The 14,946-nt window shown below is 37.5% G+C and overlaps 2 protein-coding genes and 3 non-coding genes across 5 annotated transcripts; 4 read left to right on the top strand and 1 right to left on the bottom strand.

Moving 5' to 3' along the window:
• The first annotated feature begins 4,917 nt into the window (after window positions 1–4,917).
• LOC108114783 (brain-specific homeobox protein) lies at window positions 4,918–7,614 on the top strand. Its single transcript, XM_017225895.2, has 4 exons — window positions 4,918–5,384; window positions 5,664–5,932; window positions 6,315–6,617; window positions 7,060–7,614. The coding sequence occupies exons 1-4, from the start codon at window positions 4,942–4,944 to the stop codon at window positions 7,332–7,334; spliced, it is 1,290 nt and encodes a 429-aa protein (XP_017081384.2). The 5' UTR covers window positions 4,918–4,941; the 3' UTR covers window positions 7,335–7,614.
• Window positions 7,615–9,701: 2,087 nt separating this feature from the next.
• Window positions 9,702–12,030, top strand: LOC108114877 (fructose-1,6-bisphosphatase 1). The gene is made up of 5 exons (XM_017226034.2): window positions 9,702–9,786; window positions 10,378–10,442; window positions 10,806–10,958; window positions 11,022–11,212; window positions 11,310–12,030. The coding sequence occupies exons 2-5, from the start codon at window positions 10,421–10,423 to the stop codon at window positions 11,973–11,975; spliced, it is 1,032 nt and encodes a 343-aa protein (XP_017081523.1). The 5' UTR covers window positions 9,702–9,786; window positions 10,378–10,420; the 3' UTR covers window positions 11,976–12,030.
• Window positions 12,031–12,163: 133 nt separating this feature from the next.
• On the top strand, window positions 12,164–12,359 carry LOC121530337. Its single transcript, XR_005993916.1, has one exon. It is a non-coding gene; the product is annotated as a U2 spliceosomal RNA (small nuclear RNA).
• A 1,483-nt stretch (window positions 12,360–13,842) lies between these two features.
• On the bottom strand, window positions 13,843–13,967 carry LOC121530344. The gene has a single exon (XR_005993923.1). It is a non-coding gene; the product is annotated as a U5 spliceosomal RNA (small nuclear RNA).
• Window positions 13,968–14,747: 780 nt separating this feature from the next.
• LOC121530346 lies at window positions 14,748–14,943 on the top strand. Its single transcript, XR_005993925.1, has one exon. It is a non-coding gene; the product is annotated as a U2 spliceosomal RNA (small nuclear RNA).
• The last annotated feature ends 3 nt before the right edge of the window (window positions 14,944–14,946 follow it).

Below are 14,946 nucleotides of genomic sequence, written 5' to 3'. Positions count from 1 at the left end.
TTCATAATGACTGAACCAACAAACAGGCGAAGAAGATGAAAATGATATTAGAATCATAACCCATTTACCATGACATACTTACAATCTGGATACGCAATTATATTTAATAGAGCAGAGATCAATCAATCATTAATATGAACGGGAATATGAAAAGTATATAAGATGAAACGTCATGCGATGAGTTCACAATTTGCATTAACATTTTTATAAGCCACAACATACAATCTAAATAAAACAAAAAAATACTACTTAAACGCATTTAAATAAAACAAGAATATTAAATCCATAAAATTGTTTTTCAATGGGTAAATTATTAATATTGATTAAGATTGAAAGTGAAATAATGCAGCATTATATCAATCTAAAGATTAGAGACTACTTTATGGTTTAGTATAGAAATGTTAAAGAGAAAAGTTACATAATTATAAACTTCAAACTGTACTTCATGTATTGGCTTCAGAATCAGAAAATTTCAAATGTAGAACGTTTTTAAAAGAGGTAAAGCTACTTTATTTTTAAATTAGCCTTCAAAAAGTCCCTTATTGTTATTTACGAGCCCTAAATGATTAGCTATTTTTATTACCCAGTATTTATGGAAACTGATTGTTATATAAATAAAGCCAAAGCATTCCCGCTGATCTTCTCTGGCGCATAAAAATAAGTTCAAAGAGAAGGTGTTGTACCACCCAAGGTTAGGCCATAAAGTCCATAATTTTATTAGCCAAAAGCTTTGTCCTTTGCATTTGTTTGAAAACCTGCTGGGCGGCAGCAGAAAAGAGCACGTGAGAAAATTAATTTGATTAAATTGCCATAGAGATGCACAGCGGGTCAGAAGTGTGACAGGACGAGTAGGGGTAGCGTTATGAGATGTCTTATCGCTGCATCAGTTGTTGTTGTTAGCCGGCTACTTAACGCGGATGCTGAGCCACCACCGTAAGGACACACATCCTTCGATGCGGGTTCACATCACAGCGGTGAACGCACTAAATGATGTGCATAAGTGCGAAAACGTTTTGCACATGGAATGCCTGCTTGCCGCCTCCTCGCCTCTGTTGTTTTATTTTTTATTTCATATTTTTGGCCGAGATTCTCGTCTTTCCTGGGGCTCTCTGTTTGGGTTGATTGACGCTGATAGGGCACGTGCTGGCAATTATTTTAGAATAAACATAACAAGCCTCTCCACGGGCCCAAATCATCAGATGACTTCTCCTCCTCAGCTTCTCCCTCTTGGGCACGGATAAAAAATATTTTCTTTAAAGAGATGTGATGCTAGCGATAATAAATCACTCCAACTGATAATTCGATCTTTAATTTAATTATTTAGTTTTGTTTATTACCAAATAACCTTTTAATTTTTCAACTGAAATGATATCCTTCATGTCGTAGATAAATCATTGTAAATCAAAATAAAAATATCTGGTCAATATATGATCTTAAATGTGTTCGTAATATAAGTATTTCTATCAAGTGTAGAATCATAAAATAATTAAGAGTAAATTAAGTTATTGTCCTAATTGTAGGTTCTTAAGCGTGTAAAATATCGAAATCATCGAGTTAGGATCATTAGGACACCCACTATTTCCTCCCTCGAGGGTATTTGAACTCCCAACCTATTCCGGTTTCTTCTTTTGTTGACTCTCGTATTTTTGGGCGGTCGACTGCTTATTAAAAGTCTCTTGTTGTGATCCTAGGCCCAGTAACCTTTTCGTCCTGCCTCCTCTCTCGGTCCTCGAATTAGTCCGCCCTGACAATTAGAGCACTAACAAATGCAATTATCCAGGCACCGCCCTTCACTTGTGCTCCATTCCTTCACCCCTTGCAGCACACAATTGCTCTTCATTGGCAACAATTGTAGATGAACCCGTCGTTCGGAGTCACAAGTCCTTTTCCCAGCCAACAAAACAACAACAACAAAAAAAAAACGAATGAAAATACGTGTGCGGAGTAGAAAAAGTCGAGCTCTAGGAGAGAGTGCAAACAGGCAAGGCAAAAGTTTCCCAAACGCGTGCCACATATTAAATTACAACGAAATATGTGCACACGATGATTTGTCGAAGGGCAGTTTGTAATTTGCTGGCATTTTTTGATTTTATCAGCATCGCTGTTATTTTGATACAGTTGTTGGATTCAATGGTCATGTAGTGTGCTATTTAATTGAATTTATCCCGCGCAATTATCGTGAAATTTACTGAACATCCGTGCGCTACAAAATTGGGGGTTTGTTGAGGAACCCAAAAATTCCCGGATATGACATTTATTGTGGGTGTAACGAAACAATTTCCAACATATTTTTAACTTTAACGAAGACAAATAGGAGTTAGAGATTGGCTTATAGAAGTTTTATGCAATATGTTAGTAGACCAATCTGAGCTTAAAACCCAAGAAAACCCAAGGACCAGATTTATTAACTTGGTTAAAAGTATTCATTGACCTATATTATATGCCTTTTGTTCAGATTAATGGGTTTCCTTAACAAATAAGACCCCATGTAAAGGAAATACCAATCGCTTAGGATGTAGACACTTGAGCTTCTGCTACTGCTCTGAGCCGTTGGTCCCAAGGACAAAGGACCCGCAAGGATATTCAACTTTGTGTTGCTTGTATCAGAAGTTAATTTACCGAGAATCAAACTTAAATGCGGAAAAAGGATCTGAGGAGATTTACCGCCAAGAGTTCACCCCCTATTTGAAGATGAGCACGACCTATGCCTCATGTAACCTGATCGTTGACACACTTCAGCTTTGATTTCAGGGAATTATGCTAACAAAAAAAGAAAAAAACAAGAAGACGTCGTCGATGTCGACAGTGCACAAAGGGATTTGCCAGACAAACAGACACAAAATGTTGTAATTGCCCCAAGGAGAGGCACCCTCCTTCAGACTTAACCGCAAAGTGGCTGGCAATTCGATGCGTCAGACGTAGTAACATTTTTATTATTATAAAAATTAGGCTTAGAACAACTGACGGGGCACGTGCAGTACTGGAAATTAAGCAGACTAAATGATGGTTCAAAAATATGATCTCCTTTTGGACTTTGCCATGGGAATCTGTCTTCTCAAATCCGTTGACTTCGGTTTAATGGAAAAATCAATAAACAACGCTCAGAAGACAGCAATGCAGACTTGAAAAAATGCCACCTTTACCTATGTTTTTCGCAATCGCCCTTTAGCACGTTCATGTCAGCAGGTTAACAATGGATGACAACGAAGTGAAGTCTGTGAAGGTGGAGCAAAAAGTTAAGTGAGTTCATCTCAGGTGAGGATGAGGCCAGGAGCGTTTATCTCTGGACAGGTCATAACTTTTAAGCGGATATACAGCTCTGCATGTTGTAAGTTCTAAGATAGTTTTTTCATAAAATAATAATATTTCATATATCAGAACTAATATCTTTCTTTAATGTTGGCCCCCAAAATTGAGATATTCTAATTAAATTCAAAAATATACTCTTATTAAGGAAGAATCTTTTACCTATAAAGCAAGCTTAACAAACAATAATTAGTCTTTATCCCAAAAACAAAACCTAACACCCACACTTACCAATAATTAAGTCTCCAAAAATATAAGTGATTTAAATTCCTTAGGGAAGCAGAGGCATTTTGACATCAGGGGGAGGACATCACAAACCTCTACAACCTGTCCAACCTCTCCAACGATCGCTCGAATGCCATCCTAATGCGCCCGTTTTAGGGCTTTAACCTAATAATGATGTTCGACTTAGTTTGCGTGACTTATTTTATTAATAAAACGAGCAAATTTGTCTTGCTTTTTGGTCGAATGGCCATCACATGCTCTTTCTCTATCGCTGATGTCTCGTTATTGTCTGCTCTCCTGCTCTGTTTTGGTATCCAGGCGACCCCTTCCATCACCGCCAGAAAATGATGTGACCTCTCCTCGAAAGAAAGTTCGATAAAACAGGACAAACATAGTGGCTATAGCAACCCCTTGGTAAGCTCTTCGCTGATTGGTGGCTTGTAGTTAAGGAATCACGCCCTCTTTTAGAGGGTGGCAAGAGCAGAGGTAGAGGCTGGGGTGGTCCTTGTGGGTGGTGTACGGCTATGTTGGAGCACTGATTCAAATTACCCGCAACGTGGAAAAAATATATCAATGAACAAAGCAGGGGAATATGTCAACCCAAACCAGCGAGTGTACAGTTGCGTTGGCTCCACCTAGCAATTATCCTGTCACAGCAGCAGCGGCAGAATCGATTGTTTAATTCAATTATAATAATTGTGGCATTTAATGCATGCACATCATCAGCCAGACAGACAACAATGGCGGCCGTGACACGTTAATTATGACAAGTGGGTGCCAAAATGGGTGGCACAAAATCGGTTTGGCAAAAGAAGGATGGGCCTCACAAAATGGCGCCCAGTGTAAGGACGAATAGTTTTGCAAATTATTTGTGGTTACCAGAGGTCAATTAAACTAAGGTTTTTAGGGGCTAATCGGATGTCCAGCGGATGCCAACAGAGAGATGATGGGTGCTAAAATCCAGTGAGAGCAGGACAACTGTATGCGCATGCAAATCTAGGGGGTGTGTTTATGCGACGAGCATATGCGAAGGGGGATTCCCCCGAATTTGCCGCTCTAAGCGGGCACCGCAAAACGGGCCAACTGCAACTGGATTGTAGATGGGGGTGGCGAAAGTTAAGAACGGGGTTATTTTTTTTGTTTTTGTTTTTTTGTTGTTGGTGTATATTTTCCACAGGATGCAGGACAACATCGCTGGCTCGCTCGCACATGTCTGCTGGCAGCTCGTTTAGAGCAATTTGCTGGTTGATGTGCGGTGATTGCCGCAAACTCAACGCGACCGTCAACGAGCAAACAACATAAGCGCGCGCGTCCCGTCCAAGGACACATATACATATCCTGGCTGGCATATCCTGACTCCAGTGCACCTTCACACCACCACTCCACTCCTTCACCTGCTCCTCCATCGAAATGGCAATGCTTAATGAGGCCAGCTTGAGTCCTGCAGACGCACATGGTCATACCAATGCCACTACGCCCACGCACAGCAAGGCGGCAATGACCAGTGCCACCACAATGCTGACCACAAAAACGCCGTTCTCCATCGAACATATATTGTTTCAAAATTTAAATAGTGCCAACAATAATAATAATAATAGTAATCATACCAACACCATTACCGGTAATTGCAATAATTACGTTCAAAAGAGCAGCAAAAATGCGGTGAAAAGTGCCAAAAGCAGCTTTGCTCACGACAATAATCCACAGAAACATCCGTCGCAACATTCGCATCCGCCGCAATTACATCCGTCGGCATCCGCTTCCACATCCGCGTCGGCGACTGGACGCGGAAATCAAACAGCGTCAGGCTATGGTAGCGAGGATTACGCCAAATCCTTGCACAATACCCAACGGTTGGTTTTAAAAATAAATATTTAAAAATCTCAGTTCAAGATAAAATAGTTGTGTTCTTAAAAGAAAATCATGAATTTGATTTCATTAAAAAGTTAAGGTTAACACCTTTAGGAATATTATGTCATAATCGAGAAAAATCATACCTATGAGTATTTTCGTGCTTCAACTTTTTAAAGAGAGTAACCTAAATCGACATTTATTTTTCGCTGGCGATGGCATTTTTATCTAAAATAAAAAATTGATATATGTAAAAATTTTTTTAATCCCTCGATTTCTAGGTCAAACCACCAATCACGTCCTGGAGCTTCCCACTATAGTGCAGATCAGACTTCTCAGCAATTAGGGTCCGCGGCAGGACAGCATCCGCCGGTACCGGCGCCTCAGCCTCCACCTCCGCCGTCCCTGAATGGAGGAACTGGTGGATCAAATGGAGTATTGTACCCCAATGCTCCCTATACCGATCACGGATTTCTTCAAATGACCCTCGGCTATCTGTCTCCATCGTCGGGCACTTACAAGTCCGTGGATCCATATTTTCTATCACAAGGTGAGTTATTTTATGATAAGATAGAGATATGATCTCTATATCTTTTCATTGGTTTTTATTAGTATTAAAGTATAACATTTTTCAACAATAACGCAGACTAACAACTACCTTATAAATACTAAGTGCAAATCGAACACATGGCGTATGAGTGATAGTTATAATCTTTAAATCTTTATTTTTAAAACGTGTTTAGTTTATAGGTTCAAAGTTCACTTTTTAGCATTTAATAAACTTAGGGGACATTAGAATTTTCACTTAATAAACTTTTTTAAATTAATGAAACACCAGAATAGCCTGCATTGTAAATGACCAATCAACACCGAAAGTTTCAATTTCCATCAACTATAACAAAGTTAATGAATCTCGTTACCCGAACTTTTAGCCAGCCTTTTCGGTGGAGCGCCCTTCTTCGGAGCTCCTGGTTGTGTGCCGGAATTGGCCCTTGGATTGGGAATGGGCGTAAATGCTCTGCGTCACTGCCGCCGGCGGAAGGCCCGTACGGTGTTCAGTGATCCGCAATTGTCCGGCCTGGAAAAGCGATTTGAGGGACAGCGATACCTTTCCACGCCCGAGCGCGTGGAACTTGCCACAGCCTTGGGTCTCAGTGAGACACAGGTGAAGACCTGGTTCCAGAACCGCCGCATGAAACACAAAAAGCAGCTACGCCGGCGGGACAATGCTAATGGTGAGAACTTCTATTTGTTTCATCATTCTATTAAGTTTAAAACTTTTAACTTCTTTGATACTATCAACCTTTAACAAAATTCCCTGCACACACTTTGCTTTATAAATCCTTTTATATATGCAGACTTAATATTTTTAAAGCAAAATTCATAATCAAATATTTCCTTGAAGACAATGAAATTGTCAAGAAAATAATAAAATGGCCAAAGGCTTCTTGAATAGAAGATGCCTGCGGTTTTCAAATTGCTCACAAAGCTTACTTGAAAATAGTTGAGCAGACAAAAGGGTCTGAGTAGTTTCCTTTGAGGAACTTTTGGACTTTCAATTAGACCTTTTGGCTTTTAGCTGGCTCCTTGAGTTGCACAAAGTTTTTCTCAAGTTTCCGAACAAATCAAATTAATTCTAAATGTTGTGGAAATTTCTTTGACTCTTCCATGCCGCAGAACCCGTTGACTTCTCACGCAACGAATTGGGCAAACAGCCAGGCGAAGCCACCTCCTCCTCCTCTGGAGATTCCAAGCATGGAAAATTGAATCCCGGATCTGTCAGCACACCCAATCAGCCTACAAGTGAGCAGCAGCAGCAGCTGCAGATGTGCCTGATGCAGCAGGGTTACTCCACGGATGACTACTCCGACTTGGAGGCGGACAGTGGCGATGATGAGAACTCCAGTGACGTGGACATAGTTGGCGATGCAAAACTCTACCAGTTAACATAGATAGTTCGACCAGGATAGGAACCTGGCTATTAAATTAGTAAAGTTGTCGGTATTTTAATTGGGGAAATACAATCTTTAATTATTTGTTAAAGTATCAGAGAAAATTTAAAGTTCGATTTTTCATTTAGTTTTTAAAGGTTTATGTTTGGAAAATCTAAAGATAATGTTTCTGTTTGCTGGAAAATCACATATTTTAGTGATTGTCAAATTTTTAAGGCTTTACCACAGATATGTACATTTGTTTTATCAGCATTAAAGTGGTTTACCAAACCATGTCTTGGTGTTTACCAGTAAGAACCGAAAGATAGTTCACATCAAATCAACTTAAGACCTTGAACTACTTATTCTTATTGCAATATAACCATTATTTTAACTATTTGATTTTAACAGAGACGATCCATTTTACTCAAGCGTTTTAAAAAACGTCATCTAAACGACAGATAAGAAGATTATTTTTATAAAGTTATAATTGTATTTCCCCAAATATTTAAATTGAAAGAAGGAAAAACTTTGTAAATATTAAAATGTTCTTGAACGAGCTACATTCTAGTCATGTATTAAATATTAAATCTAATCAAATTTAGTGATTGTATTCAAGAACTTCCATTTTAAGATATTTTAGTTCCCTGCGACGTCTTACCCAAAACATAGTGCTTGCAATAAACCAAAAAGAACAGAAGTACGAGTAGATTCGAAAAGTTGTACTTGGTTTGGGAGCTCTTTCTTCGGCGCTGGGCAATCAAATCCAATTGACAACATAAAGTAGCAACTAATATGGTTAAACATCAGGCATTTCACAATGGGGTTGACTGAGACTGCCACGCCCTGCGCATGTCCAAGTGCCCATAGGTGGGCGGAAATAGGGAAAAAGATTGGATTGAATTGGGGTGGATGGAAATGCACTTAACAATGAAAAAATAATTGCGGGTTTTCAGCCAGCCATTTTAGTGAGACAATCAATCTCGAGTGTGGGAGGTAAATGTTAAATGTTTCCAATTGATTGGTAATTATGGGTTAACAGGAATGCTCACGAAAAAATCACTATTAACCGGCAGTAAAAAAAGGTGGAGGAAATTCATTTTTTTAGGTTAATCTTTCTCACGGCTTTTTTAGATTCAAAACCTCAAAAGATCCTACACACTCTTTATGTAAGTACCCCTAGTCTTATGAAGCTATTGTCTTAAATAAAATTATTTTTAGATTTCCATCTAGTTTATACAATTAATATTACCTAACAATACATATCAGTTTTTAAGATCTATTCTAGACGTCAATGAAACATTTTTTTCCATTGATTAAAAATGTAAGTATTAACCTAAATATTTATATATATATTTATATATGTATATTTCTGTTTTCTTTTATGTTCAAATTGGTAGACACACTCTAATCGGACGCAAATTAACAAAACTCGAGAGATTGCTATGGAATGAAATACTATCTGAGGTCGAAGCAATGACAAGGCGCAGTCGCTCTACCTCTGGTGTTTTCCAAGCGAATACATATTTTAGTAAGTAGTACTTTGGCTTATCTTATTGTTGATTAATACGAAAGCAAACTGCCGGAGACGAGCCTCCCTCGACGAGAATGGGTTGGTAATAAAAGTCACACTTGCCACTTAGTACCTATATAGTCATAAAATGTTTTGATTTCATTTAAAGCCCTTTTCAATTGCAATATAGTAGTATATCAGTGAGTAAATCACACTTAAGTGGGTATTTAAGCATTTTGCTAAATTTTTTCACTTAATAAAGAGATTTTAATGAAGCATTTTTCCTTAAACCTATAAATATATGTATATCTCATTAGGCATTCAAAAAAAGTTGATATGCTCCCCAAATGCTTCACTCTCTTTATTTTTAACTCCCTCTTCATTTTTTCAAGCCATATGTCTGCAGTTTATGCTCCCCATATGCACTCTCTTCCACTCCGAATCTCTCTTCTATGTACTTTTCTGTAAATATGTATGCATGTTATTTACAATGCTATCAGTCGCCGTCGCCGTTCAAAACAAAACAAAAAGGAATGTGAGGATATACTCGTAAAAGCCGACATTTCAATGCGCTAACTTTTTAGTTCCTAAAAAAATTGTACGATTTTTGATTAAAAAAATGATTGCATAATTTTTTTGCAAACAATCCATAATTAATTTAATTTTTTTACAGTTAGAAAATTTAAAAAATATTTTCAAAAATGGAATACTGAATTATTTTTATGAAAAAATCATGACAACTATTAATAGGATTATAATCACATATTACTGTTAGATTAATAATATTGACCTGCTCGACATAGCGAATATACCTCCTGAAAGGGGATGGGTAGGGAGTGACGTTTGGTTGGCTTTTTTCCGCTGTCGTCGTGGCCGTGGACTAAAGCCAAAAAGCAGTCTCTTTAGTTCAGCCGTCGACCGCGGTTCGTTGTTTTGTTTGCCAGTCTTACCCGTTTTGTTGTAAGTGAAAGTGCATTTCGATCTCTTGGGTTCTACGAAGCTCCACAAATGTTTGGGTTCAACAAGTAGTGTTAAGGACAAGTCTGAAAGTCATTTAGCTCTCGTTTCTTTGATGTAGATTAATGAAAAAGATATACAAACGTATATTTGTCTATAGATACACTGTTTACTTATAGCCCATGCGTTGGTATATACATTTATTCAGCTAATCGGGTGCTTTTCCGAGACGTTCCAAAAATAAATAAGGGGCACGTGTCGATGTATATAATCGGCCGGCAGAAATATTATTTTTGCGGTTCCGGTTCTATACTTTTTCCATGAAACAGTTCGATTAATTTTTGTAGAACAAACAGGTTATCAGCTAGTCTAAAATCCTAATAACAACGAGACACCACAACCACAAAAACAAATACACGCGCACTCAGAGTGACAAGTTTTTGATAGTGATTTTTTATGCAACAAGCCCCCGAAAAAACCAGTGAAGATAGTGGTCGATAGAAAGAGAGGTCACTGATTTGACCTTCTTATGGAAACACAGGCCCTTGGTCCTACTAATTTGGTAATTGTTTTTATTTTGATGGATTCCCACAGGAACCGCATCATTTAGAGAGGTTACATATTACTCTAACCAATAATGGCGGCCAGTAACGGTGATTGTAAGTGAAGTTGTCTCCTGCTTCCTGCTTCCTGCTCCATTAATGTTTCCTGGCCCCTTTTCTTCCCATGTAGAGTCCTTTCAACTCGCACTACATGTATATTAAACCCGCCTGCACCTCCTCCAATTTGAAAGCGCCCAAACTTGTTTGACCAAAAATTTTAACCTGTTGCTGTGTCAAAATTATTTTGATTTATTGCATCTGCGCACGTTTCATTTTGTTATTAAACCTTATGCTATTCCCTCCGAAATCCTTAAATATTAATTTTTAAAATTCCTTACCCGTTTGTTAATCCAATCCTAATCATACCCAGACAAAGCCAATTCTCGCATTTTATATATTTTATTATAATTATTCGAATAGCCAAAATGAGCCAACAGGGGCCAGTTTTTGACTCCAATGCGATGACGCTGACGCGTTTCGTGTTGCAGGAGCAACGCAAATTCAAAGGCGCCACCGGAGATTTGTCCCAGCTGCTCAACTGCATCCAAACGGCGATAAAAGCCACTGCCTCGGGTATATTAATATATTTACCATATAATTTCATAATAATTATGTTTTAATAACAATTTTGTATAGCCGTCCGTAAGGCTGGAATTGCCAAGCTTCACGGAATCGCCGGCGACGTAAATGTCCAAGGCGAGGAAGTCAAGAAACTGGACGTGCTGTCCAACGAACTCTTCATCAACATGCTCAAATCGTCCTACACCACATGTCTGATGGTTTCCGAGGAGAATGAGAAGGTGATCGAGGTGGAGGTAGACAAACAGGTAAAGTTTTATAAGTATAATTTCTGCTATCTTCAAGCTGTATATATTATTTTCAATATACATATATCAATTTCGAATGTTTATTTTCTTTTTTTAGGGCAAGTACATTGTCTGCTTTGATCCCCTGGATGGATCTTCTAATATAGACTGCCTAGTGTCGATCGGTTCGATCTTTGCCATATATCGCAAGAAGAGCGATGGTCCACCCACCGTGGAGGATGCTTTGCAGCCTGGCAATCAGTTGGTGGCTGCCGGATATGCGCTCTACGGCTCGGCCACTGCTATTGTTTTAGGTCTGGGATCCGGAGTGAATGGCTTCACCTACGATCCGGCTATCGGAGAGTTCATCCTCACTGATCCAAACATGCGGGTACCAGAAAAGGGAAAGATCTATTCGATTAATGAGGGCTACGCTAGCGAATGGGAGGCCGGCGTGTTCAACTATATTGCAGCCAAAAAGGATCCCACAAAGGGTAAGCCATACGGTGCCCGTTACGTGGGTTCCATGGTCGCAGATGTTCACCGTACCATTAAATACGGTGGCATCTTCCTCTACCCGGCCACCAAATCCGCTCCCAGTGGAAAACTCCGCCTGCTATATGAGTGCAATCCAATGGCTTATCTAATGATTCAAGCTGGCGGACTAGCCAGTGATGGAAAGATTAGCATTTTGGACATTGTACCCAAGAAGATTCACGAACGCAGTCCCATATTCTTGGGTTCCAAGGCTGATGTGGAGGAGGCGCTAAGCTACTTGAAGTGATTTTTGTAATTTTTGTAACTTAAGAATAAAGGACATTTTATTTTTTACTAAAAAATTGATTCGAGTCCCATCCCGTTTCTAAAAGTATGCACCAAAAATTGTTTCAAGTCAAACCGGTTCCTGCAAATAATTCCCAACTAATTCTAACTGAATTTAAATGAAGACCCCTGTTTTGAATTACAATAGTTATCGCTTCTCGGCCTTATGGCTAAGATCAAAGTGTAGTATCTGTTCTTATCAGCTTAACATCTGATAGTTCCTCCATTGGAGGACAACAAATGTTAAACTGATTTTTGTAACCAGACGGAGTGCTAGGGGCTTGCTCCACCTCTGTCACGGGTTGGCCCGGTATTGCAGTACCGCCGGGATTTCGGCCCACCTGAATAATAAATAACACTTATTTTAATGTGATAGTAGTAGGGTATTATTAATTTAGCTATCATTTAAATTTTAGTTGGATGAAGTTTTGGGACTTTCTCTCGCGCAATTTCGTTTATTTGCTTTCTTTATCTCCGATTGGATACTATGTATTTGACTTTCCGTTGAAATTACTCTCAGCAGCTAGAGCTATATATGTAAATAAGAATGAACAATTATTTTATGATTTTTTTTGTAGGAAAATATTTTATTTAAATTCTTAAGTTTTTGAAACAAAAAAATGTAAGCGAAATAAGAATTTTATAAATTTTATTTCTGAAGTTTCCAAGCTTTGGAAACTCTACTGGTTGCTTAAGCCAACGAGCAAGCTTAGCTTAGCTAACAAAGTGCTGCTGTATAAATCAATTGTGGTGCCCTCGATGATGTACTGCATCCAACTATGGGGCTTGGCTTCGGACTCTAACGTAATCTAGCATTAGCATTTAGCATTGATCTCTAGTTATATCAAAAATTTTCTGAAATAGTGGAATATAAAATTACTTATTACAATTATCATTTCTGTTTATCAAAAAATAAGTGAAAGGAAAATTAAATGTATATATTTGTTTCGGCTTAGAGAGTAAAAATAAGGTAGAAAACGTCCAAATATCCTACTATATAAATAACAAGTATAATATATAAATAAATACATAGAGATAATAAATATATATGATAGTCACAACTACATCGAAACAAATTTAGTTTAGTTTATTGCTTTCTTTACCTCCGATTTAATACAAGATATGTTTTTGACTTACCATTGAAATTACTCTCAGCAGCTAGTAAAGTAGTATGTAAATAAGAATGAACAAATAGTTTATGATTTTTCTTGTAAGAAAATATTTTATTTAAATTCTTAAGATTTGGAAACAAAAAAATGTAAGCGAAATAAGAGTTATATATAAATTTTATTTCTGAAATGGTAGAATATAAATTTACTTCTTACAATTACAATGTTTATCAAAAAATAAGTGAGGGGAAATTAAATGTATATATTTATTTGACTTACAGGATAAAAATGAGATAGAATAACGTATAAATATATACTATATAAATAACAAGTATTATAATAATAATAAATATATATTTATATATATGAAAACAAATACATCGAAACAAATTGCTGACGTAAAATTTAGCTTAGACTTATACAAAATAATACTACCAAGATAAGATTTTTAAAAATAATATATAACCAGTTTTCCATAAGTACAAAAAATGCAAAGGAAATATGTTACCATTGTTGTTCGAAATCATTAGGTGTATAATAAGCAGAAAACAGTCCTATAGGACAAACAATTTTAAAATAGAATAAGGGAGTTGATCTTAATTATTTGCGTAACTAAACGATTTTACATTAAAAAATTGTACAGCTATTTTTTTTATTTACCAAGAGGGCTGTGCCTCTTGATTAAGATCAAATATTTTTTCAAATTTATAATCTAATTGGCCCAGCAACAAAGTCGCTAGGCCTAACAAAAATTCAGTTTAGACTCATTAGAGTGCTCCTCTCCACGGAAATCTTTAGTAAAAGGCGAAAGATTTATTCGACAAATTGAAGAGAAACCAGAGTGACTTACGCTGCAAGAAAGACTATATCTAGGTTTAATACAAACCAGAACTGCTTGGGAATTATTAAATGTGTGCTTCGGGGAGGAATGCAGACCCAAGACAGCCGTCTTGAACTCGTCAGTCTACCTGTGTGAAGCATTCTAAGGGATGCAAATGGTTATAAATCCATAGATAAGTTGATCCCTGTTAGAAGAACTATTAGGTAAACTTAAAATCTATAATCAAAAAATCTGAAATAATGTTCTTTATCTTGGTTATCGTCTTGTGTAATTTTATTTCGTCACGCTTTTTGGCTTAAAATGTATTTTAAGTATTCAATTTTTCAGTCGGTCTCATATTCTCCACGATGATGGTTTCTTTTCTGCTGGTTATTTTGGCCTTAACTAACATAAGTGAGGCTACACCTATTCGACGTTTTTGCGCCTATACATCCCCCGATTGCTATATGGAGTCTGGTTAATCTTGTAACGCACCCAAAGACCCCAAGGGATTCAAATATCATCTAAATATCATGATTTTGTATATAATTATTGCAAAATTATAATACAATACCATCCTAGTAACTAACCCGTTTGTGATAGTAGATTCTTTTATAAGTGAGCATTTGAATCGGGGTTCCTACCTGAATGATGCAGTGTTACCCAAGGAAGACTTTGACCTTTGCTGGAAACATACCCCTAAATATGCAATAGTCTTTTGGTTACATTTTTTTCCAATTACAATAATTCTCAACTAGTTCTGACTGTAATGTCACCATGTTCCATATTGAGGAATGAAATAGTTATCGCTTCTCGGCCTTATGGCTAAGATCAAAGTGTAGTATCTGTTCTTATCAGCTTAACATCTGATAGTTCCTCCATTGGAGGACAACAAATGTTAAACTGATTTTTGTAATCAGACGGAGTGCTAGGAGCTTGCTCCACCTCTGTCACGGGTTGGCTCGGTATTGCAGTACCGCCGGGATTTCGGCCCAACATATTAT

The sequence above is a fragment of the Drosophila eugracilis genome, unplaced genomic scaffold (assembly GCF_018153835.1).
Source record: "Drosophila eugracilis isolate 14026-0451.02 unplaced genomic scaffold, ASM1815383v1 contig_513, whole genome shotgun sequence".
Lineage (NCBI taxonomy): Eukaryota > Metazoa > Arthropoda > Insecta > Diptera > Drosophilidae > Drosophila > Drosophila eugracilis.
Note: the sequence above shows the minus strand (reverse complement) of the source record. Positions and strands in the feature narration are given on the sequence as shown.

What these genes read in the sequence shown, in the direction of transcription:
- LOC108114783 (XM_017225895.2), top strand. Translation starts at nt 4,942, where the DNA reads ATGGCAATGCTTAATGAGGCCAGCTTGAGTCCTGCAGACGCACATGGT. An exon ending in TCCATATTTTCTATCACAAG is followed by an intron (nt 5,933 to 6,314) that starts GTGAGTTATTTT and finishes CCGAACTTTTAG; the next exon opens with CCAGCCTTTTCGGTGGAGCG. An exon ending in CCGGCGGGACAATGCTAATG is followed by an intron (nt 6,618 to 7,059) that starts GTGAGAACTTCT and finishes TCCATGCCGCAG; the next exon opens with AACCCGTTGACTTCTCACGC.
- LOC108114877 (XM_017226034.2), top strand. Translation starts at nt 10,421, where the DNA reads ATGGCGGCCAGTAACGGTGATT. An exon ending in GATAAAAGCCACTGCCTCGG is followed by an intron (nt 10,959 to 11,021) that starts GTATATTAATAT and finishes AATTTTGTATAG; the next exon opens with CCGTCCGTAAGGCTGGAATT. An exon ending in AGGTGGAGGTAGACAAACAG is followed by an intron (nt 11,213 to 11,309) that starts GTAAAGTTTTAT and finishes TTCTTTTTTTAG; the next exon opens with GGCAAGTACATTGTCTGCTT.